Below are 27,573 nucleotides of genomic sequence, written 5' to 3'. Positions count from 1 at the left end.
TGCCTCCAAGACCTCTGTGGCCGCCTCGGCTCAGCCCCCGGGAAGCTTTCGTGCCCAGCTCCCTCCCGGGTGAGCTCAGAGTGCCGTCCCCTGGCCCAGCGCAGGAGGGCTCCGGGCCAGCCAGGTTCCATCAGCAAAGGCTGTTAGGGTCAGCGCTCAAGCGGGACTGAGCGGTGGGAAGAAGTGTGGGATGGGTCTGGCCCCGAGGCCACGCCTTCTAGGTTGTGTCCATGCGACCACACCCTGTCTGAAGAGCAGAGGCCCCAGGTGACCACCGGGCCCTTCGGCCCCTTTGGCCCCTTTCTGTGGAGACGTGCATGTCATCAGGCTTCCCGCGGGTGGAGGTTTATAGGGGGTTGGGGTTCAGAACGCCGTGTGGTTCGGGATCCGGAGCCCCGTGCGAGTCCAAGGCAGGGAGGAAGAGACAAGTGCGCCTCCCAAGAGCTAAGGCATTCCCAGGTCAAGACCTCTCTGGAAAGGGGTTGAGGACCCACTGGTGAGCGTCAGTTCCCAAGGGAGCAGCCTGGGACAGGCTAGACGGGCCAAGGTCAGGGCCGCTCTAGCCTCGGGGTGACGGGGGCCCCTGTTTGCCGTTGCCATGTGTCCATTCGCTTATGGGCTCTTCCCCTGCTCAGGGGGTCTCCCTACCCCTGCCCAGTGGAGAAAGTAAGGACAGAGGTGTCTCTCGGTTCTGGGGATGGTTGCTTTTCCCCCTCTCTCCCTCTGCCTGGTTCCAGAGCCCATCTGGTATGGTCTATGGCCCGTGAGGGCCACGGTGGGAGCCTGGGTGCCCGTTGCCTGTGCTCCTTGAGACAATCGGTCTTTGAGGAGGCTCACGGTGCAGAGTGCGCGTTCTCGAGGCGCTGCGCGCCCTGGGAGCCAGAGGTGGTTTCCTCCCCAGTGGGAGCATGACGCGCGCGACGTGTTGAGTTCAGAAGAGAAAGAGGATGGGGAGCAAAGGGCAAAAGTCACCAGCTCCTCCGACAGGAGCAGGAAGAGCCACCCATGCATCCTGTCCTCCAGACACCAGCAGGCGCCCTCTGCACTGCAAACCCGCAGCACTCGGAGGCGACGGTCCCCACCCGCCTCTGGGTGCTGCAGGACTGTCGGGCCACCTTTTCCCCCTCCTATGAGGTGCGACCTGACCTCTCCTCGTGGGTCAAGGGAAGGTCCTGTCATACAAGGGCCCCGGCACGACGGGGAAGGGCGCCTGCTCGGCCAGGAAAACGCTGCCGCGGTGAGCCCTCGGCCCCCGATGCCAGCTTCTCGGACCCGTCAGGCGCTGCACGGAGGCCTTTCTCAGGAGCGGTGGCGGAAACCCGAGGGGCCTGACCGAGGGTCCCCTGGGCCCCTTCATCCACCAGGAGGGGCGTCGTGCCAAATTCTCGACTGCGCAAGCAGAAAGCTGAGGCCTAGCCCGCTGCTAAGAAGGAAACATCGCAGAGGCCAAGAGCACTGGGGTTCATCCGAAAGGGGCTCCCTTTCTGACACATTTTATTAACCTGCCTGATTCCCGACAAGCAGACGGCCCCTAGCTGCGGTGGTGTGCGCAGCGGGGGTAATCGGGGGGCCCAGCGGTCGGTGGCAGGTACTCCGGGATACAGCGGCTGTCCGGACAGCAGTGGAAGGGGCTCGGGGGGTGAATAAGCACGGTCACGGGGGCGACGGGTCCAGCAGCCACACCAGGCACGGCGGCCACGCCGTGGACCCAGGGCTGGTAAAGCGGCAGCAGCCCAGCCATGGGGAGCTGCACGGTGGGCACGGGGAGGAGCACGGGGAGCCCGGGGGCAAGGCCCAGAACCGAAGCGTAAGGGTGTATCTGTGCGGGAGGCAGGGTGACACAGACCCAGGGGGAGGTCGCGGGCTGGGCCACATACGTCATGAGGGGGATGGGCGCCTGGGCGCCCTGGAGCTGGCCGTCCACGGCCCGGCCTGCTGCGGCGTGGGTGTCGGGCACGGTGGTCCTGGCCGCCGCGCCGAGCATGGCAGGAGGGGCCGAGTCGCTCCTGACCCGGATGGTGGGGCCGTCGCCCTGTGGGCTGCTCTCTGGCTGCGGCGGGTCCCCGGCAGAGGACAGGACTCCCTCGTGTCGCAGGCCGGGTGTCGGTGCCGCTGGGGGGACGCCCAGGGCGTCGGGCTCGGGCTCGCTTTCCATTTGCCTTAGTGTGGATTTCACGGCCACCCTCCTCTTCATCCTCAGGAGCAGGTGAGGACAGTCTCTCTGGAAGAAGGGGCTCCTGTAGAACTGTAACTGCGGGGCAAACGGAAAGAGGACAAGAGAGTCCGTGTCACAACAGAGTTGATCGCAAGCGGCAGCCGGATCGGGGCCGCTCTGTGGTCAGAGGCAGCGGTAGGCCCTGAGGCCTCTTGGGGAAAGGTCCCGGTCTGGGCGGGAAGCCGTGTGCTCGCTTTCCCGTCGTCCGCCCTCGCTCACTTAGGACACCCACGTCACCTGGGGCCAAGACTCCAAGTGGCCTACTGGGTCAGCATCCACGTCCAAAGGAGGGGGGCTTGGAGTCCAAGGAAGGGAGCCTCGGAATTGGCAGACGGGGGCGGGAGACCGGGCGGCTGTCCGAGCCCAGGTCCGCTGGCCGCAGAAGCACGCCCTGGCCGGGAGTCCCCGGCTCTGGGCGTCCAGGGGCCCGCTGGGCTTGGGAAGCGCGCCCGCTCGTTCAGCCTCCACAGGCTTCCAAAGGGCTTTGGGGCAGCACAGCCCCCAGACGCCCAGGGGACACCGCTAGTTCACGAAAGGGGCCCGTCCACCCGCCTCGGCGACGGCTGAGAGCTGCGGGAGCCCCACGCGGGCACACTCACGGTCCCTGGGGACGTGGGGGTCCCCCCGCCCCCCGAGCATCAGGGCGGGACGATCCAGTGTTTGCGGAGGGTTCGGGCATGGGCAGGACAGGCAGCGCGCCGTTGCGGGCGCCCAGAGCGACGACTTCCCTCACGTGTGGGCATCCCCCGATGCCCATCGCCTCACAGTCACACCCAGCCAAAAGACACAAACTTAGAGAAAGGGGAAACGCGGCGGGCTGGGGGGAGGGTCGCAGAAGAAAGGGGAAAAAGGAGAGACCGTTTCTCCCTTGTGAGCAGAGCTCTGAGCGTCTGCTCTCTTACCTATTCCCAGTGCCCTCCACTGAGTGTCCGCCGGGTCGGCGGCGGGCCCATCGCGCGGGCCCTTGAAGAAGGCACCCCGACACCCTCGGCCCCATCCTGGGCACTTTCCCCACATTGGGTCTCGGTCGCCGACCCCACCGCCCAGAGGGAGACCCGGGCCCCCGATGCCCAGGAGGCGGTCCCGGGGGGCTGTCTCCCCGCCGACCCCAGCACCCCGGAGCCTGGCGGCTCGGCCCCCGTTACCTTGCTCAGGACGTGGACAGGGGCCCCTCCGGTGAGAAAGCTGGTGAGGCAGATGGATGTGTGGACGTCCCGGCGCAGTTTGCTGAATCCATACAGGTTGAGCTGGCGGACGAAACTCTTCATACAGTCCGTTTCGAACACTTTGTCCGGACCCTCCCTCTCCAAAACCTCCTTCTGAAACAGCTTCTCGTTGATGCCTATGCAGGTGCCATCCTTGGCCCACCAAATGGACGCAAACTGGGCGCTGTTGACGACGGCCCACAGCTTCTTGGGAAAGGGCAGGCAGAGGAGGCTTCCTTCTCCCACCGACAGGGCGTCCCGGGAGGTGCGTGGCCTTTTCAGCAGAGGCTCTTGGGTCAAGGCCTGGAAAGCGTTTTCCTCCAGCAGCAGCCTGAAGCCAGGGTCCCCAGGGGACATCGGCTGCGCCAGGGTGAGAGGAGGCTGTGCTGGAGGAGCGCTGCTCTCCGAGCCCACGGCGGCAGGAGCAGGGGCAGGAGCCCCCGCTTCTGGAGGGGAGGGCGGCGGCCCCGAGCCCCGCGCCGGGCCCGGCGGACCCCGCTTCTCCTTGCTGGACATACTCCGCTCCGGCGCGTCCCTCCTTCCTGTAGACCTGCAGTGCGGCGTGGCCGGCAGCACCCCTTGATAACAGGGCGGCCCGGGGACATCACAAAGGGGCTCTGGCTACTTGGGGGTGACATCACAAGCTAGCCAGCCAGTGACCTGATAAAGGGCCAGCCACACGAGTGACCTGTCAGCACGCTGACATTCTGGTCACACCCGGTCCTTCCCTGGGCAAGGGGACCCTCGTCTACGGCTTTAAAGTAACGCACCCAACATCCGGGGCCAACCCCAAACCGTCCTTCCATCCCGCACCTGTCTCCCCGGGTGCCGGCTGACCTCCACTGGCCTGCGTCCCCCGAGAGGTCAGACGTTGTTCTCTGGGCCCGGGGGCCTCGAGAGCCCCTAATGAGATGCACGCTTTCAAGCAGGGGGCAGAGGCTGGGGCGGGTGTCCACGGTCAAGGGTGCGGTCTACGCGGGCCTTTTAGCATCGTCCCAACAGGGGGCTGAGGTCCTCCTCGGAGACCCTCCTAGTCCACCCACGCCATGGGTCCCCAGAGGCCACATGGCCGATGGCTGCTTAGGTGAACGGGTTAGCCAGGTGTCCCACCACCACCCTGCAGATGGACGAGGAAGAAGAGGAGGAGGAGGAGGAGGAGGAGGGAGAGGAGGAGGAAGGAGGAGGAGGACGGAAGGAGGAGGCCTTCTCATTCCTTGCCTCTCCTCAGCCTGCACGCGCCCCCCTCCGCACCCTGCCACCACCTCCCAGGCAGACTGTGGGGCAGGCCCAGAGCTGCTGGCCTCACACCGGCTGGCTTCCTTTCCTTTCCTCCACTGACGATGGCAGGGACACCCGTCCTGGTTGGTGGCCAGGGTTTGAGCTCCGGGATCCTTTTCTGGGCTCTGGGGCCTGGAGGATCCAGAAGAGGAGGCCATGCAGAGAAGCCTTCTAGCACATTCTCCTCACGTGTAGGCCCACCTCCCCCCAGGCACTCCCTCCCTAACTCGATTGTGGGCATGGAACTCAGTGAGTTTCCAGAGATTTCCACGCAGCAGACACCTCCAGACTGGAGGCTATTTTGTCTAGCAGCAAATAGGAAATAGAGTCTGTGGCCTGGGGCTCCCCACGGGGCCTCACCCCATCTCCAGGAGGTACAAACCGCGGGCTGAAATGCCACCCTAGCTCAGTGCCCGGGAAAATGCCGAGACAGCTGGGGCTGCTGGACAGAGGTCCCAGGGCAACCGATGTAGGCGGGAGCAGCACCAGCGGCTGCCGTCACCGGGCGCTGCCTCGGGACCACGACAAGCGCACGTCACGGGTTCAGACTGGCCTGGGGCTTAAGAGTAGTGTCATGGGGCTCCTGAGCTGTCGTGGAGTCGGCAGGGGTGTCCTGGGCCACTGGTCGAGGCTCCAGGGCGTCCGTCTTTCCCTCCACAAGCTCCGTGTTCAGGCTGTCCCTGCACGTGCATTAGAGCTGTTCACCAGCCCCCCTGCACCCCGGCCCCCCTTAGCCACTAGAGGGTATTTTCCTGCGGGCTGAGAGCATCCCTGTGGCCTGAACCACCTCTAATGTCAGATGCACACGGTACCATGGAAAAGGAGGAACCAGTTTATTGAACAGCTGCAGGGAGGAAAAGTAGTGGATTGCGCTACATTTGTTCCACACAAGCAGGAAAGGCTTCGTCATCCCGAGCGTTCCCTCTACCCTAGGGACCGCAGGCTCGCGGGAGCCCGTGTGTCTCACACGTGTGTGTGTGCGTGCGCGCGCTTGTGTGTGTGCTGGACACCCGTTGAGCCGGGTTCAGCCACGGCAGCAGCTGCACACGTAAAATCCTTCCGTCTCGTCCTGGGTGAGATTGTTGGTGCTCCTTTCCCCTCCTGGAACAAAGGGCTGCTTGTTCTCCCTGAAGGCTCTTAGCCTGGAGGGCTGCTTGCTTCTGCCTTGACTCAGGGCTCCCCCTGCAACCTCGCCACCCTGGGAGCCACTGCTCTCCTCAAGAAAGGTCTGGGACCAGCAGGAAGGGCTTCTGTCAAGGGCAGACACAAGGCCTCAGACCTTAACAAATCCCCGCTTCCAATGGCTGTTCCTGGTCTCAGCTGTTCTGTCCTGCATTTCTCGTTTCAGGCGGCGCGTGATTGTTGTCTGACAGCCGGTGCTCCCAGCACGTAGGCGAAGCCCAGACCATTTCTTGCTTTTTGTGGCTGTTCTGGCGGCAGCAGCTACTGTACGGATTTCAAGGGGGAAATGATGATGTGCCCTGATGACATCACGCCCCCGGGCGGGACAGGTGTGCCAGCAACTTCTACTTCTGCAACAGGACACCTTATGTCTCCGATACAAGCTCGTAAAAAAATACTTTAACAGAATATACTGTACAGGACTAGGATTTGACACGGTATATTACAATGCTAAAATATTTGTATAAATACTATACAGGCACGGAGTCACTCCATTAGAAAGGGCTCAGCAATGGGGCCATTAAAAACTGCTGTCTGCGCTGCCCAGGGAGAAAGCGCCCCCTGCAGGAGCCACACAGAAAGGGTGCTGCGGGCGCAAGGGGCCCCCGGAACTTGGGTGACAGCGCCTGCTGACTGCACCCCAATGGCAGATGCGAAGCTATGTGGTGAGGCCAGCCTGGTTTAAAGAAACATTTTCAAAGAACACTTTTGATGGGAATTTTAGCACTTTGAAAACCAGTTCCTTCTCTGGCCTCATCAGCCATCCGTAACAGAGCCAAGCTAGCTCCTGAGGTGCCTGCCCAGAGGGGATCGCTTTCTCCTTCTCACCCGTGGTCCCTCCATCACACCCACAGCCGCCGACAACCCCTCCCAGCCCACACTGCGCGCGCCCGTCCCCTGCCCTGTGTGCGTCCCGTCACGGTGAGTCACTGGTAGGCATTGAGTGCAAACAAGGCATGAGATGGAAGTCCCTGGAGCCCCCGCTCCAGTTCCAGTTCTGGGTGGGGTAAACGGAGAGGCAGAGGAGGGTAGAAGACAGCGTGCGTCCCGGTCCACTTGCACTCTGTTCGAGGGAGTGTGTCTAATCTGGCATTTCGATATTTAATTTGGGAGGTGGGAGGACATACTTCCCAGGGCTCTGGGTGATGACCACCCTGGTCTTCTTCCGAAACATCGGAGCAATTTTAGGAGGTTCTGGAACTGGGGTTTCTTCCGTTTCCTCATTATCTTCATGATGGAGGTCGTAGGAAATGTTTCCATATTCTCTCAAAAATGGGAAGATTTCAAGCAGAAACTGACAGAAATCCTTGCGAATACCAAACCACCCTGAAAAGGAAAGATGCACTTTTTCAAACACTGGCCTCCACTGACTCTCGTGTCACTTTCCTTTCCTGAACGTGAAGTTTTGCTCATACAATGTAATGCTTTCTCCTGCTGCCTTAGCAACGATGATCGAGCGAAGCCTGAATGCCCACTGAGGGAAGAAGAAAGGCCTGTGGCTCCCTGGCTCTCTGAGTGGGCTTTCCACACGGGCCACGACCCCAGGGAGCACTGTGACCTTGCCAGAGATCAGGGGAGGCGGGTGCCCTCAGGCACAGGCCTCCCGGGCCCTCTGACGGGGGCGCCAGTGATGGGACGGCTCCAGCACATCTCGGATAGATACCTGCGGCAGCAAAACCACATCAGCCTCCTCTCGTCTTCCCCACACGGGACATGCTCACACAGGACAAAGCATGGCAAGAATGGCAACCAGAAAAGGGGCTTCTGTCGGCATCTGGCAGGCATGCTGGTCCAGGCCGGCAGGCAGCCTGAGCTCACAGGGCCCCGCAAAGCTCCCTCTCTGAGGCCTGCTCCTGCTCTACCACAGGACCATCAGCTCAGTGCCGGCTCTCCCAGGGCACAACCCCCATTCCAGCTCCCTGGCTTCCAGAATGGCATGCTCCGGGGCTACCTACAGTCTAGTGAGGAAGGAAGCGTTGTCAAAGATCACTTCAAAACCGAATGTGCCGTCACGCAGGTGGAGAGAAGAGAGGGCAAGCAGGGCACCGCTGACAAGCCATAGTGATGTCAATAATGTCCCTGGGGAGAGCCAGCAGGACACAGACCTTAAGAGCACTCCTGGGGTTCGGTGGGCAGTGTGGATTTTTATCTAATCCTTGGGAGCCCCCAGGAAGCAGGTGTCCTGACCCTCACACTGCAGCAGGGCGGACAGGGCCGGGCGGCCACCTGCCATGGTCAGCCCTACCTCAGATGGCAGAGTACGCCTCTAGGGAGGTCACAGTGCAGGGCAGGGAGAGTGAGGTTAACAGCTCACCCCTCCCTTGGAAGGTTCCAGAACTTCCTTGGGCAACCTCCTTAACTGGGACCCTCAGGCTCATCCTTTCATAGAGTGCGGCCACAGGCACACAGACACACACACAGACACAGACACACACATACACACACAGGTCAAGAGCTTCTGAAGTGCTGAGTACGTACAGTGGTTTCCTCCCTTCTGTCCAAATGTGGTTGCCATCAGAGTGATCAAGGAAAGCCAGAGAGGGACAAATATCGGGATACAAGAGAATGCGTTGTGGCCGTCCAGTTTGTGAACCAACAGGATCTAAGGAAAGAGAAATCGTTGAGGTTCTGTTGATAAGGCATCTGAGGACGGACAGCGTCTGAGGCCAGTCCACCCTTCCCTCTTCGGGTCTCATGAGAGGAAAGGTCGGTTCCACAGGAGACGAGAGAAACCCTCTATTCTGAGGGGAAGCACAAGACAAACTTATACCACTTCAGGATGAAGCAAAATCTGTGCACTGGGGAAGTTTCCAACACCAGGACTGTTACGGGAAGCTCCTGCTGGGTGGGGTTTGTTCTAGAGGCACCCGCGCCCAGTCTCTAGCGGGGAGCTCAGTACCAGAACCCAGCAAGTCCCTCCTCCCGGAGGCAAACCCGCCCACACAGGCTGCTGCAGGACAGCTACCAGACTACTTCTCACCCTGCCCCAAACAAGGCCGCTTAATTCTCCCTCACCCCCTCCACCCCTCCACCCCCTCCCGGGCTATGGCTCCCAGGCCCTGGGAAGGCCGTCGGGGAAGGGTGGGCTTCAGGGCCCGAAGAGCTCTGCTGCCGGAAGCTCACCTCAAACGTGAGGAGAGGCACGACGATGGTCATCCAGCTCAGTGCCATTGTTATGTGTGTCCTTCGCTGTTCTGCAATCACATCCATGGAGCGCAGGAACAGGACGGACCACACGATGTAATAGAGGACCACCAGGCACAGAAAGGACATGAGAATCCACAGAGGGACACACACGACCTGAGGGAAGGAGGAGAGAACCAAGTCTGAATGTTCTGTGCCCAGCACCTGAAGGCAGGCACAGCCACGCCCTCGGCAGATGCCTGCAGTTAAGACCGTGCCCGGGTGAACCGCCGCCAAGGATGGCCTGGGGCCACCGCCTGCTCCAGGGCACACACTGTTGTGGGCCACTCTCAGGATGAAGAGCCTGGCAGCTGTCCTCCTAGGACAGGAGCTCAGTCAGTCTGCACCTGGCTCTACCCCAAGGGAAATAGGGCGGCCTGACCCCCGCCCCGTGCACTCACCCCACCTTACCCTGACACCCCCTCTCGGTGGCCGTGGGCCCCCGCCCCGGCCGAGGCTGCCCTCCATTTACAGGTGCATGGACACCCCTAGGGCTCTGCCACCCGGTCCCAGCCACCGCGCCTGGGAGACTTCCACACCTGCTGCTGTTGCACCAGAAACGCCTTGCTTCACCCCCACACGAGCGCGCCGGAGAAGCCCTGGGGCCTCGCGGGCTCCCCTGTGTAATCTTTCTCCCTCTTGGGCTGCCCCATGGGTCTGTCCAGCATCCTTCTGTCTCGTTATCAAACAGTAAGCTGACTCTTCTCTTGGTGCACAGGCCTATGACCTCTCACACACGCATGTGCAGAGCGGTGTGTCCTCAGGCAGGATACGGGACAGTCGCTTCACCCACAGGACTCCCTTGTGCCGTCTGTCGGCCTCATCCCCTCACCCCAACCCCAACGCCTGGCACCCACTGACCCTCTCACTACGCTGTGCTGTCCCCAGAGCATTGCACGGCGCTGCCTCCTGAGACGGCCCGCTCTTGCCCACAGAGCCTGTGAAGTCCCTCCCTTCTGTTGCGTGCGGCCGCAGGCTGCTTCTCTTGACCGCCCCACCACCGCGTTCCAGAGGGTGGGGGCGCCACTGCCTGTGTGTCCAGTACCCGCGGAAGGAAATCTGGGTGCTTTCCCGCTTTGGGCTGTCCCAACTGAAGCTGCCACCAACACTCAAGCGTGGGTTTTCATGTGGCCGGACAGCGTCATTCCTCTAGGGGACACACCCCGGACTGGCACTGCGAAATCCTATGTCCACTCTGTGCTTAACTTCACATGAAATGGCCAAACTATTTCTCCAAGTGCCTCTCCAACTCGGCATCCCCACCAGCGATGTGCGTGTCCCCATCCCTCCCCCACTCCTCTGTGCCCTGCATCCTGTTTAAGCTCCGCCCTTCCGATGAGCATCTCGCAGGACCTCCTGACCTTGATGTGCCTTTCCCTGCTGGGTAATGAGGTCCTGTCCGTCCGCTTATCTGCCATATGTCCATCCTCTTTGTGAATTGTCTTTTCAAGTCTTCTGTCAATTTTAAAATTAGGTTGTTTGTTTTTTGAGAGTTTAGATGTTTTGGATACAAGTCCTCATTTGGACATGTGCTTTGCAAATATTTTCTCTTACTCTGTGGCCTGTCTTTTCACTCATTTCATTTCAATTCTGAGCTTCTTTAATGGACCTTATTGTCAGTGCCACTTGTAGTGATTTCTCATCTAACCCCAGGTTCCCAAAGATTTTCTCCTATATTTTCTTCAGCCAGTTCTTTGGTTTTCCATTTTGTTTTTAGACCTATGACTTGAGTTGGTGTGTGCCTGTTAATCCTCCCGAGTAGCTGGAGTTCCTGATGGTAGGTTTTGCTGTACAGTCTACAGAGGGCTCTTCCCTGTGCCCCTTTGCTCGCTTAGCGCACCCCCCCCCCCGCCCCGATCATAGTGGCCTCTCTCGGTCTCTCCTGATCACTGCAAGAAGCATGCCACCAGACTGTTCCATCTGCTGGGGCCTGCCCAGGACTGGGGCTGGAAAAATCTCTCTGCACACCTACAGAAAACATTCATAATTCCTCATCTTTTTTTTTTTTCTGATTGCACCTTACACTAAAATGTTGGTCTTACTCAGATTAGTTTCCTTCATATCACAACAGAAAATCCTGTACCCAATTACCCCTCTCCAGATACAGCACCCTAAAGATGGAGGGCAGGTACCCAAACATTTCGTATTACAGCTGTTTTATCAAAGTCTTTGGGAAGAGGTGATGAGTTCTACCTTTATTTATTATGGCGGTGACTATGTTCCTTTATTTTCTTCCCCGTCACCAAATGAGGATCTTCTATTTTTGCTATACTTGGTACTTTTTTTTAAGGGGTAAACCATGTTCATAACAGAAAATGTCTTATATGCAAAAGTACATATCAAGCAGCAGGGGGGAAAACCCGAACCGCAACACGACCCCCCCGAGAGCCCACGCGCCTCCTCTGTGTTGGTTCTCACCTGCCTTCTAGGCATTTGTGGCAGAAGTGCAAGGGCTGCTGGCTTCTCTGGCCACAGCCTGCCGTGTACGTACCTCCAGCCACCCCCCCACTTCTATCCATCTACACAGGCAACTTCGACCAAATGCCCAGGAACTGAAGCCACAGGCTCTGAGCAGGACTTAGACCTCGCCCTCTGCATGAGGGTACAGTGGCACAACTATCTTAGAAAGCAAGTTGGGAGTGCAGTCTGTCTTTCAAAATCTCAAAAAGTTCCCACCCTCTGGCCCAGTAATACTGTCTCTGGAGTCTTTCCTGAGAAAACAATGAAAAAAATCAGGCAAAGATTTTTAGGCACAAAAATATATGTAACATCATGATTTATAATTACACTAGTTCAACTTCAATATTCAGAAGGGGACGGCTTGGTAAACGCATTGGAAAAATATTGCATCAATTAAACCTTAAAAATTATGCTTATAAAGACCTTTTGTTGCCAGGGGAAGCGGCTCACGATGTGTCAGGATGCGAGAGCTGCACCCATAACGGTGCGTGACGGCGGGGGCTCAGCTGCCCTCCGGAAGTGGTAACGTCCGGCACAGGGAACCCCGCACACTAGCCGCGCTCTCTCCCCATGGGTTATGGGGGATTATCATTCCGTTACCCAAGCCTGTCTTTCCCAAGTTTTCTACAATGAACACAAATTACTTTTATAATTAAAAAAAAAGTTTATTTAAGGATTTAAAAGGTTACATACAAGCCAGGGCCAGTGGATGATCTTGTCCAGTCTTAAGGCAATGAATATAAACTGCAGGATGTTGACAGAACACAGTATTTCTAACTAAAAATGAAGAGAAGAATCAGTTAAACAAAGTCAAAGTTGTATTCAATACTGCAATAATTTGGCGCTAACACACTAAGAGGCAATGCACATTATAATACGGTAAAAGTCCTATGAAGCTATACTGGGACCTCCTGATTTTCCACGCCAGAGGAGTGAAGCGATGCAGCGGCAGCAAGAAGCCTGCCAGCCGGTCTCCCGCCTCGTCCCCTCTGCCTCGCGGCTGCGCTGCCCCTCATGCTCTCCTGAACAATAACCTCGTTTCTGGGCTGGCCGGTAGAGGCAATCCGCGGCAGACGCAGGCAGTGTCCTTCCTGCCCCTCCCCACAGCCATCCCTGTTCCGTACCTGCACTTCTTTCTCGTACCCCCGGCTCAGCTCTCCACGCCTTCCTGTCTGGCTCCTCGAGGACCCGAGGACCATGTCCCATCGAGACATCAATTATGGATTCTTTATTGCATCGTTAACCCCTCCTGTTCCACCGATCCCTCCCAGAAGCACAGAAACAAGTTCAACTCTATTCCCATTAAACACAAAGAACCCCAAGACCAAATAAGCCCATCCCTCGCTGGAGCGGACGGCCCCTCCTGGCCCTAGCACTCTGCTGCCATCAAGCTCCACGACACAGCGTGGATGCACCAGCCTCCGCGGCCTCCCCTGGCATTCCGCGCTCCCAGCACCCCGATCCGGCCTCCGGCCCCGACCACGAGCAACTGCTCTGTCAAGGTTGACAGTAACCTCTACGGCACAGACCACCTGTGTCAGGTCGCCCTACGGGGCACCCACACGGCATCTCTGGCCAGGAGCCCCGCACGGTCTCGTCTCCTCCTGCTGCTCTTGTGGCTCCTCTTCAGTCTCCTCTCTTTGAACCCAGGCCCCCCAGGGCCTTCAACTTGGTCTTCTGTCCCCGCTAGAGAGACACGGATGCAAACACATAGGCCTTCACTTGGTCGCCCTGAGCCCACGGCCCTGGCTCGGGTGAGCTCCTGCGGGCTCTGACCCAGCTGTCCTAGACGCGCATCAGCCAGAGCTGGTCCCAGACTGAGCCCATCAGCCCCTCACACCTTTACCCTGCACCCCTCCCTTCAGAGCCTCCCACCTTGCTGTCAGGCACCGTGGCAGCCCAGGACCCAAGCCGCACGGCCGGGAGCACCCTGTACTCCTTTTCCACTGCTACATGCTCAGCCACCACGGCCTGTCCTCTCTACCACTCCGGCGACAGCTGCCTCATCAGGCCTTTCTCCTCACCACCCCACACGACGCCTCCAACGCCCCCCCGACGAGCCTCCCAGCCTCCACTCTGGAAGGCTCCCTGCTCCCAAACACCCCCGGCCGGCTTGCTTCTGGTGGCAGCACTCGCTGCTCTTCCCTGGGCTGCCACTGCCTATGAACCGAAAATCACAGGAAGCCATCTCGTCTGGCCCAGAGCTTCCCCGAAGCGCTGCATTCACAGGGCATTTCTGTGAGGGAGCAATTCTTTCCTAGGGCTCTGGGCTGAAAGAAATCCTTAACAGTTCCATTGGGTCAAGCAATTAGATTGAAACTTAGTATTTATGCCCTAAGTAGCCATCTAAAAAAATAGCAACTCCCATAAATCAAAAGAAAAGTAAGATTTTTATTTCATTCCTAAATAACCATACCTAATTCCTCCAAGGACGTGTGTGCCTGTTGGGTGCTGCACCATTTCTTAAGACACCATCTCCCTTGGGACGCCTGGGTGGCTCAGTGGGTTAAGCCTCTGCGTTCAGCTGGGTTCATGATCCCAGGGTCCTCGGATCCAGTCCCACATCAGGGACTCCCGCTGAGCAGGGAGCCTGCTTCTCCCTCTGCCTCTGCCTGCCACTCTGCCTGCTTGTGTTTTCTCCCTCTCTCTGACAGATAAATAAATAAATAAATAAAAAAGTCTTTGGGGCAAAAAAAGACACCACCACCCTGGGGAGCTGTTCTCCAGACAGGCTCTTGCAGAGCACTACCTCCTCCTCACTGCAACTGCCAACAGCCCCGCTGCTCTCCACTGTCACCGAAACTAATGGAGGGCGACTGAATAATAAAACTGTCAACTACTTGGAGGTATCCCCACTGCCGGTTGGTATCACAGCTTTTCCCTCAAAAATGTCCAGTATCCCACAGTGCCCTGGGAGGGTACTATGTCGCCCTGGGGCAGCTCAGCACATGCTCTGAGGAGTGAGGATGTGGCCCCTACTCGGCCCAGCTCCTCTCTACAGCCCTCCTTTCCCCTGGCTCCCACCACTCTCTCCTTTCCCCTTCATGCTCCAGGCAATTTTTTTTTTATTGTGGTAAAATACATACAGGGGAAAACTTAGAGTCTAAACCATCTTTAGCTGGACAGGTCAGCAGCACTAAGTACATTCATACTGGTGTGCAACTGTCACCAACATCCATTTCTAGAAGTCTCTGCATCTTGCAAAACCGTGCTCCAGTCACACTGAGGTAACCAGAGTTCACTCAGCGTGACACGGATTTTCTTCCGCCTCTATGCCCTTATATGCGTGAGTCCCTCTCCCTGGAAAATACCATCCCCTTCCCCACCTGCAGAGGGCGCCCTGGCAAGCCCCACTCTTCCTTCACATCTCTGCGCAGGCCCATCCCCCAGCCTCCCCCAGCCACCCCCTAGCGAACAGCGCTCTTCCTCCTGGGACACAAGCACCAAGGGGGAGCTCAACTCCCGACCTGACGCTGCTTCCTCTGGGTAGGAACACCCAGCATGACCACATGAACAACTTACATTTTGTAACTCCATACTAGGAAAAGATGGTTTCATGCTCAGTGGCGTCCTAGCACTTGCGTACACTTTAACATCCTAAGAAACAAAGTTCCACATTTTTACATGTACCTGAAACTTCCTCCTGGGTCCCTATCCAACCGCACTTAGATGGCTCTCTCGGAGCTTTGCGACCGGGGCGACACTGCTCGCACCCCGGCAAGAGGCCAGGAATGGCACAGCAGTGCCCTGGGTCTCTCACACGCCTGTGGGGAGAGCCCCTCCACCAGCATGTAGTCGGCAGAGGTCAGGCAGAAGCACCCAGCCATGCACGAGCCAGTCCTGTTGAACAAAACGTTTCCTATCAAAGAGGCACATGTCCCTCCCTCACTGAGAAACGCTGAGCCAAATAGGGAGTATGTGGAATGTGTGATCGCTGTGATCCTGCTTAATGTAAGCTTCTGCAAAGGATTTTTAAAGCTTGGTTTTTCTTCATGGGCACAGGTGCTAGAGAAACCACGCAGAGCAACAGGGGCATAAAGGAGAACAGTGAGGGGGCGCCCAGGTGGCTCGGTGGGTTAAAGCCTCTGCCTTCGGCTCAGGTCATGATCTCAGGGTCCTGGGATCGAGCCCCGCATCGGGCTCTCTGCTCCGTGGGGAGCTGCTTCCTCCTCTCTCTCTGCCTGCCTGTCTAGTTGTGATTTCTGTCAAATAAAAAAAAAAAAAAGGAGAACAGTGAGGGTGACTGGGTGGAAATGGTGCCTTTGCCCTGCACAGAGATACAGATTCAGGTGACGCTGGAGGCGTCTGGAGCTGACACGGAAATCTGCGTTCGACCGCAGACGGGAGACGACAGCACGGAAGTGGCGGCCGAGACAGGAAGTCAGCAACACCACGTGCAGTGTGGCTCCCAGACGTGCACAGCGAGGACAGAAAACCCAAGCCTAGAATCCTCAGCAGCAACAACAGAGCCAAAGCAGAGGGTGCCGGTCTAGTGAAAGGCCCAGCAGTGTCAGAAGCCACAGCATGGCTGGTGGCCCGAGAAAGCGGACTGAGAGGGCCTGCTGGATCTGGCCAGCGTCCGGCAGGTAGGAGGCTGATCAGGGCGCCCGAGGTCAGATGGGCTCTGCTGGAGGGAGCCTTTCTTAAACGACGAGAAAGGCACAAGAGCCAAACAGAGGACCGAGAAGCTTTTGCTGCTGTCATTTTGCTTTCTCTTTCAGATGAGAGAGCCCAAGCTACAGGAGGGGCACAGGAGCAAATGCCGAGGAACAGGAAGGGACGAGGGTCTGCCTGAAGCGGGGAGGAGCACCGGGCAGAGGCTGAACAGGTACCAAGTTGCTCAGGCGGCAAGGAGGGTCTCTGTGCTTCCCCACCTTGCTCTCCTGACTGTCACCCAGGGAATCCTCCAGACAGCTTTTTTCTTAACTGTACTCCTTCATGACAGTGTTCCTCCCACTGGCAAGCAGCCAGAGGGGGCTTGCAGACAGGTGGCCGGGGTGTGGACGGCTGGGGGAAAGGCAGGGAGGGGAGAGTGGGCCCTCAGACGGCAGCAGAGCAGCCACACCACCCCCAGGCCCGTGCCCTCTCCCCGGTGAAGACCAAGCGTCCTGCGCTCAGGCTCCTGTTCCCATGGGTTCCCACAGAGCCTTGCTCTCTCACGCGCCCTCTATCCAGGAGCCTTCCAGCCCCACAGCCATTCTCCTTCCTCCGCTTGTCACTCACCCAGCTGAGAACAAAGCCTCCCTAGCATCTGGGTCTCCCCTCGCCCCATCTGGAGAGGGCTTTGGGCCCTCAGCTTCCGTGCGGTTCAGCGGGCAGGCTCCGGAGTCAAGTTGACGGACACGGGGTCCTGGCCCCGGTCCTGCCCCTGAACGAATGGCCAGGAACAGATCCCTTCCCCGTCACAAAACAGGGGCGGCCGCTGCACCTGCTTCGAGGGGTGGTGGTGCCCCTCTACGAAGGCCCTGCCGAGCGGGAAGGGACCAGCCAGGCGCCTGGTGCACAGTGAGTGCTCGGCCAATGTGACCTGCGCTCATTTCCGATCCTAGTATTAAGGCTGCTTGCGCGGCTTTTGTATTCAGCCGTGTCTGCCCTATGTCGGGCTTGAAGCCACGGAGCGAGCAGACGAAGCGCCAGACCCCGGGCTCTGCGGGGGCCCAGTGACTGGGCCCACACAGGACCGCTTCCCGCATCAGGCAGGAGTCTAGGTACTGCAGCAGAAGGACTGCCTTCCAGTAAAGGTCACCCTCGGTACTCCGGGTGGTTTCATCAAATGAGTTAGAGGGCCTGAGGCTTCCTGGAGACTCTGTCTCAGGACGGCAGCACCAACTCAGGCCGCGTCTCCTGCCGGCTGGTCCGCCCCCTGAATTTCAGGCCTGTCAGCCCCACAAGTGTGTGAGCCAAGCTCCACAGAAGTAATCAGTCGTGCTCTCCCTCCCCTCTTTCTCTTCCTTTCTCCCTCCCTTCTCCCATTCCCCACCTCTCCCATTGGCTCTGTTTCTCAGGAGAAGCCTGACCCACACAGGTGGCCAGGGGAAGCCACCGGGCGGGGCCGGATGGAGCCTGAGGGCTTGGGCGAAAAGCCTGCGTCCTAAGTCAAAAAAGAGAACCATGATTATACGCATCAGCTTTTGTTTCCCTACACACCATAATCTGGAGTTAATGACTTATCTCTTCCCAAGGAAGGACAAGAAATCTACATTTCAATAACAGACCAAAAGATTTTACTTTTTAAAACATTCTTAAATATATGAAATCTCACCTCCAGTGACCTGTCATGTCGAAAGCCCCAGACACAAGCTGCCACGGACACCGGGGAGACGAAGAACAGCGGCATGAAGACCAGAAGCCAGAAATGGCTTCCTCTCTCAATCCTGTCACATACCAGAACTTCGAACATCAACAGGAGCAAGTGGATGCCCACGGCAATTAACATGGCTTTAAACTCCACACATGTTTCTCCTTCTGCTCTGAAAAGGGACATTAGAAGAAGAAGAAAAATACTCAGTTCAGCATCTCCAAAACAGGAAGGCAGTCCAGGGCAAATACCAGCTTCTGGATGCTATAAGTGGTATTTATCAATTCGACATAAAGCAAAGGAAGTTAGGTAGAAAGCAAACTTAAACTTAATTTTTAATGGGCAATCTTTCAAATGCCCCAAATTACCACGTGACGGTAAAGGAACATTACAGCCAAACCACAGTTTTAACTGGATAACGATATTCTCAGAAGTAAGAGCCAGAGTTATTCCTTCCCTGACAGTAAATGTAAATGCTTTTATTCATAACTTTAAATTCAACTACTTCCAAGATGATTCAAGCTGATGGCTTCTACTACTAAAAACAGACAAATATCCCTTAAATCTCGAGATCCTCATCTCTTAATAAATTAAAAACCATGTAAATCACATTCCATGCAATACTATAAAAGTAACTGGCTTTTTTTAAATAAGCTGTGGGTTATATTTCAAGAATATATAGTAACTATTGTTAGGTGCTATTTAAAAATACTGATGAGATTATGAACATCTTTTTACTTTCCTTTCTATTCCTTTCTATTTATTTCCTTTCTATTCCTTTCTATTCCATCTTTTTATTTTCCTTTCTATTCCATGAAGATGAATTAACACCTGCAGATTAAAGAGAAGGAAGAGCAGTTAAAACTGTTTTTAAACAAAATCAGTTTAATTAGCTATTTAAGTATCATGCAGGAACTTATCAGATTAACAACTGAAAAATTAGGCCGTTAATCAGGAATATGCTTAAAAATGCATTTGGATGGCTATCAGACACATGAAAAAATGTTCACCATCACTAGCCATCAGGAAGATTCAAATTAAAACTACATTGAGATACCACCTGACACCAGTTAGAATGGCCAAAATTAGCAAGACAGGAAACAACATGTGTTGGAGAGGATGTGGAGAAAGGGGAACCCTCTTACACTGTTGGTGGGAATGCAAGTTAGTGCAGCCACTTTGGAGAACAGTGTGGAGATTCCTGAAGAAATTAAGAATAGAGCTTCCCTATGACCCTGCAATTGCACTGCTGGGTATTTACCCCAAAGATACAGGTGTCGTGAAAAGAAGGGCCATCTGTACCCCAATGTTTATTGCAGCAATGGCCACGGTCGCCAAACTGTGGAAAGAACCAAGATGCCCTTCAACGGATGAATGGATAAGGAAGATGTGGTCCATATACACAATGGAGTATTATGCCTCCATCAGAAAGGATGAATACCCAACTTTTGTAGCAACATGGATGGGACTGGAAGAAATTATGCTGAGTGAAATAAGTCAAGCAGAGAGAGTCAAGTATCATATGGTCTCACTTATTTGTGGAGCATAACAAATAACATGGAGGACATGGGGAGATGGAGAGGAGAGGGAGTTGAGGGAAACTGGAAGGGGAGATGAACCATGAGAGACTATGGACTCTGAAAAACAACCAGAGGGTTTTGAAGGGGTGGGGGGGGTGGGAGGTTGAGGAACTAGGTGGTGGGTAATAGGGAGGGCACGTACTGCATGGAGCACTCGGTGTGATGCCAAAACAATGAACACTGTGATGCTGTAAATAAACAAACAAAAAAAAACTGTAAAACTTAAAAAAAATGCATTTGGAAGGTCTACAGTGCTTCATTCGAAATACAGGTAAACATTTTATGATGTATATTCCTGATGATAAATACACCCGAGGTTAGGACACAGAGAAAATGAAACCAGTGGTCACCCGTACAGGACCTAGCAACGGTCCACCGGGGAGTGTGAACACCAAATGATCACACCTCCACACTCACTACGTTCAATGACACACACATAGCGCCTTTCCTCGCTCTAAAAAATCTTAACTTAAACCAATATGGCAAAGCTCAAATAGGTTCTTCGTATCAATTAGTGGACCCTAAACGGTTTATTTAACTTTTCATTCTTTGAGTCAAAAATATTAGATATCTGAAAATATTTTATAAAAAAGAAAAGATTTGTCAGCTACACAGGTAATCTTAAAAAAGAAAAAGGAAAGTCTAAGGACTTTAAAACAGCTACACACAAATGTCCCCCATCTGCCAAGGCTCTCTGTTGGGACTATTTTAAAGTTCTTAGATACGCATGTGGCTATGTATGTGACACGGGCTAACTCTTATTTCTAAAGCAGTCAAGACCGAAACATCTGCACTTCCTCCACATGAGCAGCTGCATGTGTCCCGCCTGCCCACCAGGCACTCCTCCCCTCCCCGTCTTCCTGCTGAACGCTGAGGACAGCCCCTCAAGGTTCCCTTTTCCCTTTCTGAAGTGCCAGCCTCTGCGAGGGGGCAGAGACTCTTCGGGCCCCAGCAGTACTAGGCTGTATTCCAGAGCTGAGCCAACTCTAGGAACTTGAACGAGCTGAGGCAGCCGAGAAGAAAGGCACAGGGTGTTAAAGGTAAAGTTTACCCCTCTGCCCAGCCCGCAAAGGCTCTGTTCTCCTTCACAGCGTCTGGGCTTCCTCTTTTCCTGGCTCACTGACTCACTGTTTCCTAGCCAAGCTACCCCCCAACATACATACCGCTAACAGTCCTAAAACCCCAGGACTAGGAGATTGGGACAAGGGAAACCCCAATTCCAGGACAAAACAGGAGACAGATAGATCCCTGATGACCAAAGCCAGGCTTCTGTTTTATAGGATTGCTCCTGAAAACACGATACTTTTATGCTTCCTAGCCTAGCATGGTGCAACAGTTCGACATTTTGGATGTATTTTAGATTACGCTGGCTTCTGTGGGCTGGCTAGGATCTTAAGTACCCCAGATGACACAGCTTTTATTTAAAAATGCATATCAAACCCCTAATTTTGAAAAAACTTAGAACAGAACCCAGTTTGCTTGTATTATAGTTCCTATAAAACCCCAGACAGGCAGGAAAAAAATAGTCCTTACTTAATCAAAAGTGAAAAACAAGACACTGTTCCCTTGGGGTGGAGATCAATGAGTTACATAAAGCAGTATTACCGATATTGGGGATTTCGTGCCCAGACTCCGGTTCCAACTGAGGCTCCAACAATGACCATCAACTTCCACAGCCATATTGGAGCAAAGACGGCCCAGTAACTCCACTGAATGATGCCATCCAGACGAAGGGCCAGCAGCACAGAGAACAGCAGGAGACAGGCGTAGATGAGGAATTTACTAGGAGAAAAGTAAAATGATTAAAGACTCACTTTTACAAATATGTGATACTAGAATGGAGAGTCATAACAGCAGTATTGTTGACAAGTGTGAAGAGTCACTAATTCAACATCATGTATTAAAAAGTTCTATGTCATAGACATACTATGTTAGGGGATTAGCGAAACATAAAGGAGACTAAAATAAGTTCCCTGCTTTCCAGGGCTTCCTGGTAGGAGGGCGGCCACACAGAATCACAGAATTGTAATACAGCCTGGTATGTGCTGGAATAGAGCAAGGACGGAGTGGGATGGGAACCCAGAAGAAATCTGGATTCTGTCTGGGGACTTGAAGAAGCAGGTCAAGTGATGGCCCCGGAGCTGGTTCCGGAAGATATGTGGAAAGATATGTGCAAAGCTGCTGGGCAGGAAAGACTGTGAGAGGAGGGAGCATTCCAAGCAGAAGGAACTAGATGTACTAAAACACGGAGACTGAAAAAGGCTCACATGTTTAAGATATGGTCAAGTTTTGTCACCAGCTAATTATTTTATTTTTAAAAAGGTATAGCATTTTTATTTATTTTTTAAAGATTTTATTTATTTGACAGACAGAGCTCACAAGTGGGCACAGAGGCAGGCAGAGAGAGAGCAGGGAAGCAGGCTCCCCACGGAGCAGAGAGCCCAATGCAGGACTCGATCCCAAGACCCTGAGATCATGACCCAAACCGAAGGCAGAGGCTTTAACCCACTGAGCCACCCAGGTGCCCCAGTATGGCATTTTTAATCTGCCGTGTTCAGATACAGTAACATTTTAGTACCTATATTATACTTTCTGTGACTGAACAGATTATACATACACACTCACATTTCACATAAAAGGGACTTCCTGGGGCGCCTGGGTGGCTTAGTGGGTTAAAGCCTCTGACTTCGGCTCGGGTCGTGATCCCAGGGTCCTGGGATCGAGTCCTGCATCGGGCTCTCTGCTCAACAGGGAGCCTGCTTCCCTTCCTCTCTCTCTCTGCCTACCTGTGATCTCTGCCTGTCAAATAAATAAATAAAATCTTTAAAAAAAAAAGAAACACACTTCATCTATCTATACAATCACAGATTAAAACTGAAAGGAGAGAAAAAGTTATAGCAAGCAAGCATCAACCAAAAGAAAGCTGGAGTGGCATATTAACATCTGTTCTAGTCCTCTATTGTTGCTCTAATGAATCACCACAGACTTCGCAGGTTAAAACAATATAAATTTATTATCTCACAATTGTATATGTTAGAAGTCCAGAAAAGCTTGGTTGGTTTGGCTGCTCAGATGCTTATACGGCTGAAACCAAGACGTCAGTCAGCTGGGCTCTTATCAAGGGATCCCGGGAAGAATCTGCTTCCAAGTTCATTCAGGTTGCCGGCAATTTGGTTTCTTGCGGCTGGAGGACTGAGGTCTCAGTTTCTTCACGCGCTGTCAGCTTGCAGCTGCTCTTGGACCCCTGAGACCCTCTCTGATCCCTGCGCATAAGCCTTTACATCTAAGAGCCAGCAACAGCATATGGAATCTTTCTCACACTTAGAGTTCTTCTGACTTCTGCTTCTGCCACATCGCTCCTGCTTCTAGTGAAAGCTCTCTGCTTAGGAGCTCATGTGATAGACTGCATCCACCTGGGTAATCCAGGATATTGTTCCTATCAAGTGGCATAACCATGGTCGGCAGAATTCTAAAGGTGTTCCCCCAAATTCCTGTCTCCTGGCTAATCAAACACTAATCTAGGTACTAACATGAAAGGACTCTGTAGTTGGAATTAAGGTTACCAATCAGGTCACCTTAAAATAGGGGTATTAGTGTGTCGGGGTGGCTCAGTTGGTTAAGCATCTGCCTTCGGCTCTGGTTAAGATCCCAGGGTCCTGGGATCAAGTCCCACATCGGGCTCCCTGATTGGTGGGGGTCTGCTTCTCCTTCTCCCTCTGCCTGCCACTTCCCCTGCTTGTGCTCTCTCCCTCTTTTTCTCACTGCCTCTTTCTCAAAAATAAATAAAATCTTTTAAAAAATAGGGAGAGGATCCCAGATTATCCAGGTGAGCCCAATGTAATCATATGAATCCTTAAAAGCAGAAAAAGGAGGCCTACAAGAGAGTCAAGAGACCCAGCAGAAGAGGAGAGATGAAGCAAAAGGGGAAGTCAGAAAAATTCTAAACATGAGAAGGATTCAACCTGCTTTTGCTGGCTTTGAAGATGGAGGAAGGAAGCCATGAGCCAAGGAATGCAGGCAGATTCTAGAAGTTGAGAATGATTCCTGCCGACAGCCAGCAACAAAAATGGGGTTCTTAGCCCTCCAACTGTAAGGAACTAAATTCTGACAACAACCCAAAAGAGTCCGGAGCAGATTAATCCCCAGAGCCCCAGAAAGGAATGCGGCCCGGCCCACACCTTGAAAAGCAGAAAATTCAACTTAGCCCTGGTATACCCATACTTCTGACCCACAGAAATGTAAGATAGTAAGTTCTGTGTAGTTTTACAACACTAAATCTGTGGTAATTTGACATGGAAACAATAGAAAATAGTACTATAACCTTAGACACTTCTGCAAAGTCCCCCTACCAAGTCATACAACAGTCAGAGGTTCCAGGGCTTCGGGCCTGGATATCTTTGGGGGCCCACTCTGCCTGCCACAAAATAAGACAAGTTATGTTTTTGAACAAGAAATATCACCAGTGACAAATAGGGGCAGTTCATAATGATAAGAGGTTAATTTGTCAAAAAGCATCTAACAACTTAACATATTTGTGTACCTAATAACAAAACTTCACAATACATGTAGAAAATACTAAGGAAAAATGGAAAAATCCACAATTATTATTAACAATTAACACCTCTCAATAACTGATGGAACACACAAAAATTACTAAGGATACACAGTAACTCTATCAACACAGCCTCACTGATAATTAATAAAGCATTCCTCCTACAACAGCAAAATACAAATTCCTTTCAAATGCATATGGATATTCATCAAGACAGACTGAAATGTGGGTCATAAAACAAGACTCAACAAATTTAAAAGGATCGAAGTCACAGAAATTAAATCTCCATACACAATGAAATTAAACTAAATGTCAACAACAGAAAGATATCTGGAAAATTCTCAAAATGCCTGCATATTAAACAATACTGTTCTAAATAATCCATATGTAGAAAAAAAAAACACAAGGAGATTTTGAAAAATTCCAGACTAAATGAAAGTGGAAATACAGCCTACTAAAATTTACAGAGCTCCAGCTAAAGCAGTACTTAAGGGAACTTTATAGCATCAAATGTTTTCATTAGAAAAGATCTAAAGTCAATGATATAAGAGGCACCGTAAGAAACTAGGAAGAGGGGGCGCGCCTGGGTGACCCAATTAGTCGGGTGTTTGCCTTTCGCTCAGGTCATGATCCTAGGGTCCTGGGATTGAAACCCATGTTGGGAATCCCTTCTCAGCAGGGAGTCTGCTTCTCCCTCTCCCTCTTTCCCTGCTTGTGCTCTCTCTGGTTCCCGCTCTCTCAAATAAATAAATAAATAAATAAAATCTTTTTAAATAAAGGAAACTAGGACGAGAAGGAAATTTTAAAAAGCAGAAGAAAGGAAATGATATAAATACAAGTGCAGGAAAAAAAACAATGAAACTAAAACCTGGTTCTTTGAAAAGATCAAGAAAAGTAGTAATACTATAGCCAGAGTTATCAGAAAAAAAATAGCAGACAAAAATCATCAATATCAGAAATGAACGCAGGGACATCATTACAAATCTCACAAACATTACAGGGTTTAGAAGGGGATATTATGAACTGTATGCAAGTAAATTTCTTGAAAGAAAGACATTATCCAAGTTCACACAAAAAGAAATACCTTCACATCCCTATATCTATTAAATACATTAAAATTGTACTTAAAATCCTTCTCACAAAGAAAATGTTGGGCTCTGAAAAAATCTTTCAAATACATAATGGAAAAATAGTACCAACTCTGCATAAATTCTTATAGAAAAAAATGAGAGGGGGATATTTCCCAATTTATTTTATAGGGCCAGCACTACCCTGATACCAAAACCTGACCAAGAAAGCAAGCTATAAACCAATACTGTTCATGAACATAGATGCAAAAACTCTTTAAAAATTATCGAATTGAATCCAGCAATATATAAAAAGGATACTACAGAATGGCCAAGTGTGGCTTAATCAGGATTGCAAGCTTGGCTTAACACTTGAAACCAATAATGTAATTCACTGTATTATAACAGAATGAAAAAAAAACATGATTATCTCAACAGTTTCAGAAAAAGCATTTAACTTAACTCACTACCCATTCAAGACAAAAGCTGTACACACACTAGGAATAGAAGGGTATCTACGAAAATAATGTTTAATGGTGTAAGACTAAATACTTTCCCTATAGAGACAAGGCAAGTACCTCCACTTCAATAACATCTATTCAACATTGTTTTGGAGGTCCAAGCCCTAACAGTAACACCCAAAATAGAAATGAAAGCAATAAAGAATTGAAAGGAAGGAGTAAATCTGATTATTTGCAGACAACATGACTATCTGTGTAGAAAACCCTAGCTAATCTACCCCCAAAAACCCACTTCTAAACCAAATAAGTGAGTTAGGAAAGTTGCAGGATACAAGATACATGTACAAAAAAAAATTACTGTATTTCTTTATGCTAGCAATGAAAAACTGGACACTGAGTTTTTTTTTAAAAACTATCATTTACTGAAACTTTCCTATAGATCTAAAATTATTCCAAAATTAAAAGTTCGTGAAAAAAATGCCATTTACAAACATCAAAATATGAAATACTGAAATAAATGTAACAAAATATGTGCAACACTTATACACTGAAACCTACCAAACACTGCCGAGAAAAATTAAAGATCTAAATAAAGGGAGAGATATACCATGTTTATAGATTAGAAAATTAATATTGTTAAGATTTACATACTTTCTGTATTAATTTCCTATGGTTGCTGTAACAAATTACCACCAACTTGGTGGCTTAAAATAAAAGGCATTTATTCTCTTCTAATTCTGGAGGCCAGAGGTCCAAAACAGATTTCACTATTTTCACTAAGGTGTCAGCAGGGCCCACTCCCTCTGGAGACCTGGGGGAGAATTCATTCCCTACCTTTTTCAGTTTCTATAACTATATTCCTTGCACTCCTTAGGCCTCTTCCTCCATCACCAAAACCAGCAGTACAGCATCTTCAAATACTTTTCTATGCTCACATCACACTGCCTTCTTGTGTTAACAGTATGTCCTTCTGCCTCCTTCTTATATGGAAACCCACAATTGCATTTAGGACCCACTGAGATGATCCTAGATACTGTCTCCATCTCAAGATCTTTAACTTAATCACACATTTTATGACGTAAGCTAATATTTACCTTTTTACCACAGAAGGTAGTATTCACAAATTCCGTGGATTAGGAAGTGGTTATCTTTGACAGCCATTACTTGGCCTACCACATTCATCAAATTATTCTAAAGACTCAACACAATTCCAGGGAAAATCCCTCTGTAGAAACTGACATAGTGATTCTAAAAGTTATGTGAAAATGAAAGGACCCATAATGGGCAACATAACTGTGAGAAAAAACAAAGTTGGAGAATCTATACCACATGCTTTCAAGGCTTTATTATAAAGTTACAATAATCAAGACAATGTGGTATTAGCCACATTCTTTGGCTATTCTATGGCCCACCAATCCATGCCTTGGTATTTACTCAAGAAAACGAAAACTGTATGTCCACACAAAGACTTGTATTCAAATGTTCAAAGCAGCTTTATTTGTAATAGCTGCTGGCACCAACCCACATGTCCATCAGTTGGCGAACAATTAACCCAATGTGGTATACCCATTCGATGGAATACTAGTCAGCAGAGAAAAGGAGCGAAGTAGGGATGCATGCAACACGCACAAACTTCAAATGCACTATGCTAGGTTAGATAACAAACTGAAAACACAACATCCCGTAGGACTCCATATAGCTGATGGTCTAGAAAAGGCAAAGGTGTAGATACAGAAAATCTGTCAGTGTGGTTACCAGTGGCTGTGAGGGAGGAAAAAGTTGACTCTGAACGGACAGGAGGGAACTGTTTTGGCGGTGATGAACTGTGCTATCCTAGACCTTTGGGTGGTGCTTAACAAATAGATGGATTTATCAAAACGCAGAGGGAGGGACACCTGGGTGGCTCAGTCGTTTAAGCGTGCGCCTTCAGCTCAGGTGAAGGTCCAGGGTCCTGGGATTGAGTCCAGCATTGGGCTCCCTGCTCAGCGGGAAGTCTGCTTCTCCCTCTCCCACTCCCCCTGCTTGTGTTCCCTCTCTCAATGTCTCTCTCTCTCTCTGTGTCAAATAAATATATAAAATCTTTAAAAAAAAC

The 27,573-nt window shown here is 52.0% G+C and overlaps 2 protein-coding genes across 4 annotated transcripts in view; both read right to left on the bottom strand.

The window, feature by feature from the left end:
- Positions 1-1,516: 1,516 nt before the first annotated feature.
- On the bottom strand, positions 1,517-5,434 carry LOC123935147 (heat shock transcription factor, X-linked-like). The gene is made up of 2 exons (XM_045995639.1): positions 3,361-5,434; positions 1,517-2,251 (listed from the first exon to the last, which is right to left on the bottom strand). The coding sequence occupies exons 1-2, from the start codon at positions 3,934-3,936 to the stop codon at positions 1,532-1,534; spliced, it is 1,296 nt and encodes a 431-aa protein (XP_045851595.1). The 5' UTR covers positions 3,937-5,434; the 3' UTR covers positions 1,517-1,531.
- Positions 5,435-5,514: 80 nt separating this feature from the next.
- TMEM185A (transmembrane protein 185A) overlaps positions 5,515-27,573 on the bottom strand; it is a 35,825-nt gene continuing 13,766 nt past the window's right edge. The window contains exons 2-9 of one of the 3 annotated variants that reach the window (XM_045995641.1): positions 21,007-21,183; positions 17,786-17,993; positions 12,217-12,300; positions 9,004-9,180; positions 8,359-8,482; positions 7,008-7,206; positions 5,978-6,144; positions 5,515-5,799 (exon numbers count right to left, since the gene is read on the bottom strand). In XM_045995641.1, the coding sequence (XP_045851597.1) occupies positions 6,015-6,144; positions 7,008-7,206; positions 8,359-8,482; positions 9,004-9,180; positions 12,217-12,300; positions 17,786-17,993; positions 21,007-21,183 (1,099 nt within the window). In that variant the 3' untranslated portion in view covers positions 5,515-5,799; positions 5,978-6,014. Of the gene's footprint in view, positions 6,145-7,007; positions 7,207-8,358; positions 8,483-9,003; positions 9,181-12,216; positions 12,301-17,785; positions 17,994-21,006; positions 21,184-27,573 lie in introns of all 3 variants that reach the window. The other 2 variants (XM_045995640.1, XM_045995642.1) reach the window with 2 other exon arrangements.

The sequence above is a fragment of the Meles meles genome, chromosome X, assembly GCF_922984935.1.
Source record: "Meles meles chromosome X, mMelMel3.1 paternal haplotype, whole genome shotgun sequence".
NCBI classification, from domain to species: Eukaryota; Metazoa; Chordata; class Mammalia; order Carnivora; family Mustelidae; genus Meles; species Meles meles.
Note: the sequence above shows the minus strand (reverse complement) of the source record. Positions and strands in the feature narration are given on the sequence as shown.

Coding starts and splice junctions, on each gene's coding strand:
- LOC123935147 (XM_045995639.1), bottom strand. CDS start 3,936: ATGTCCAGCAAGGAGAAGCGGGGTCCGCCGGGCCCGGCGCGGGGCTCG. Junction 2,252..3,360: donor CTGTCCACGTCCTGAGCAAG/GTAACGGGGGCC, acceptor TTTGCCCCGCAG/TTACAGTTCTACAGGAGCCC.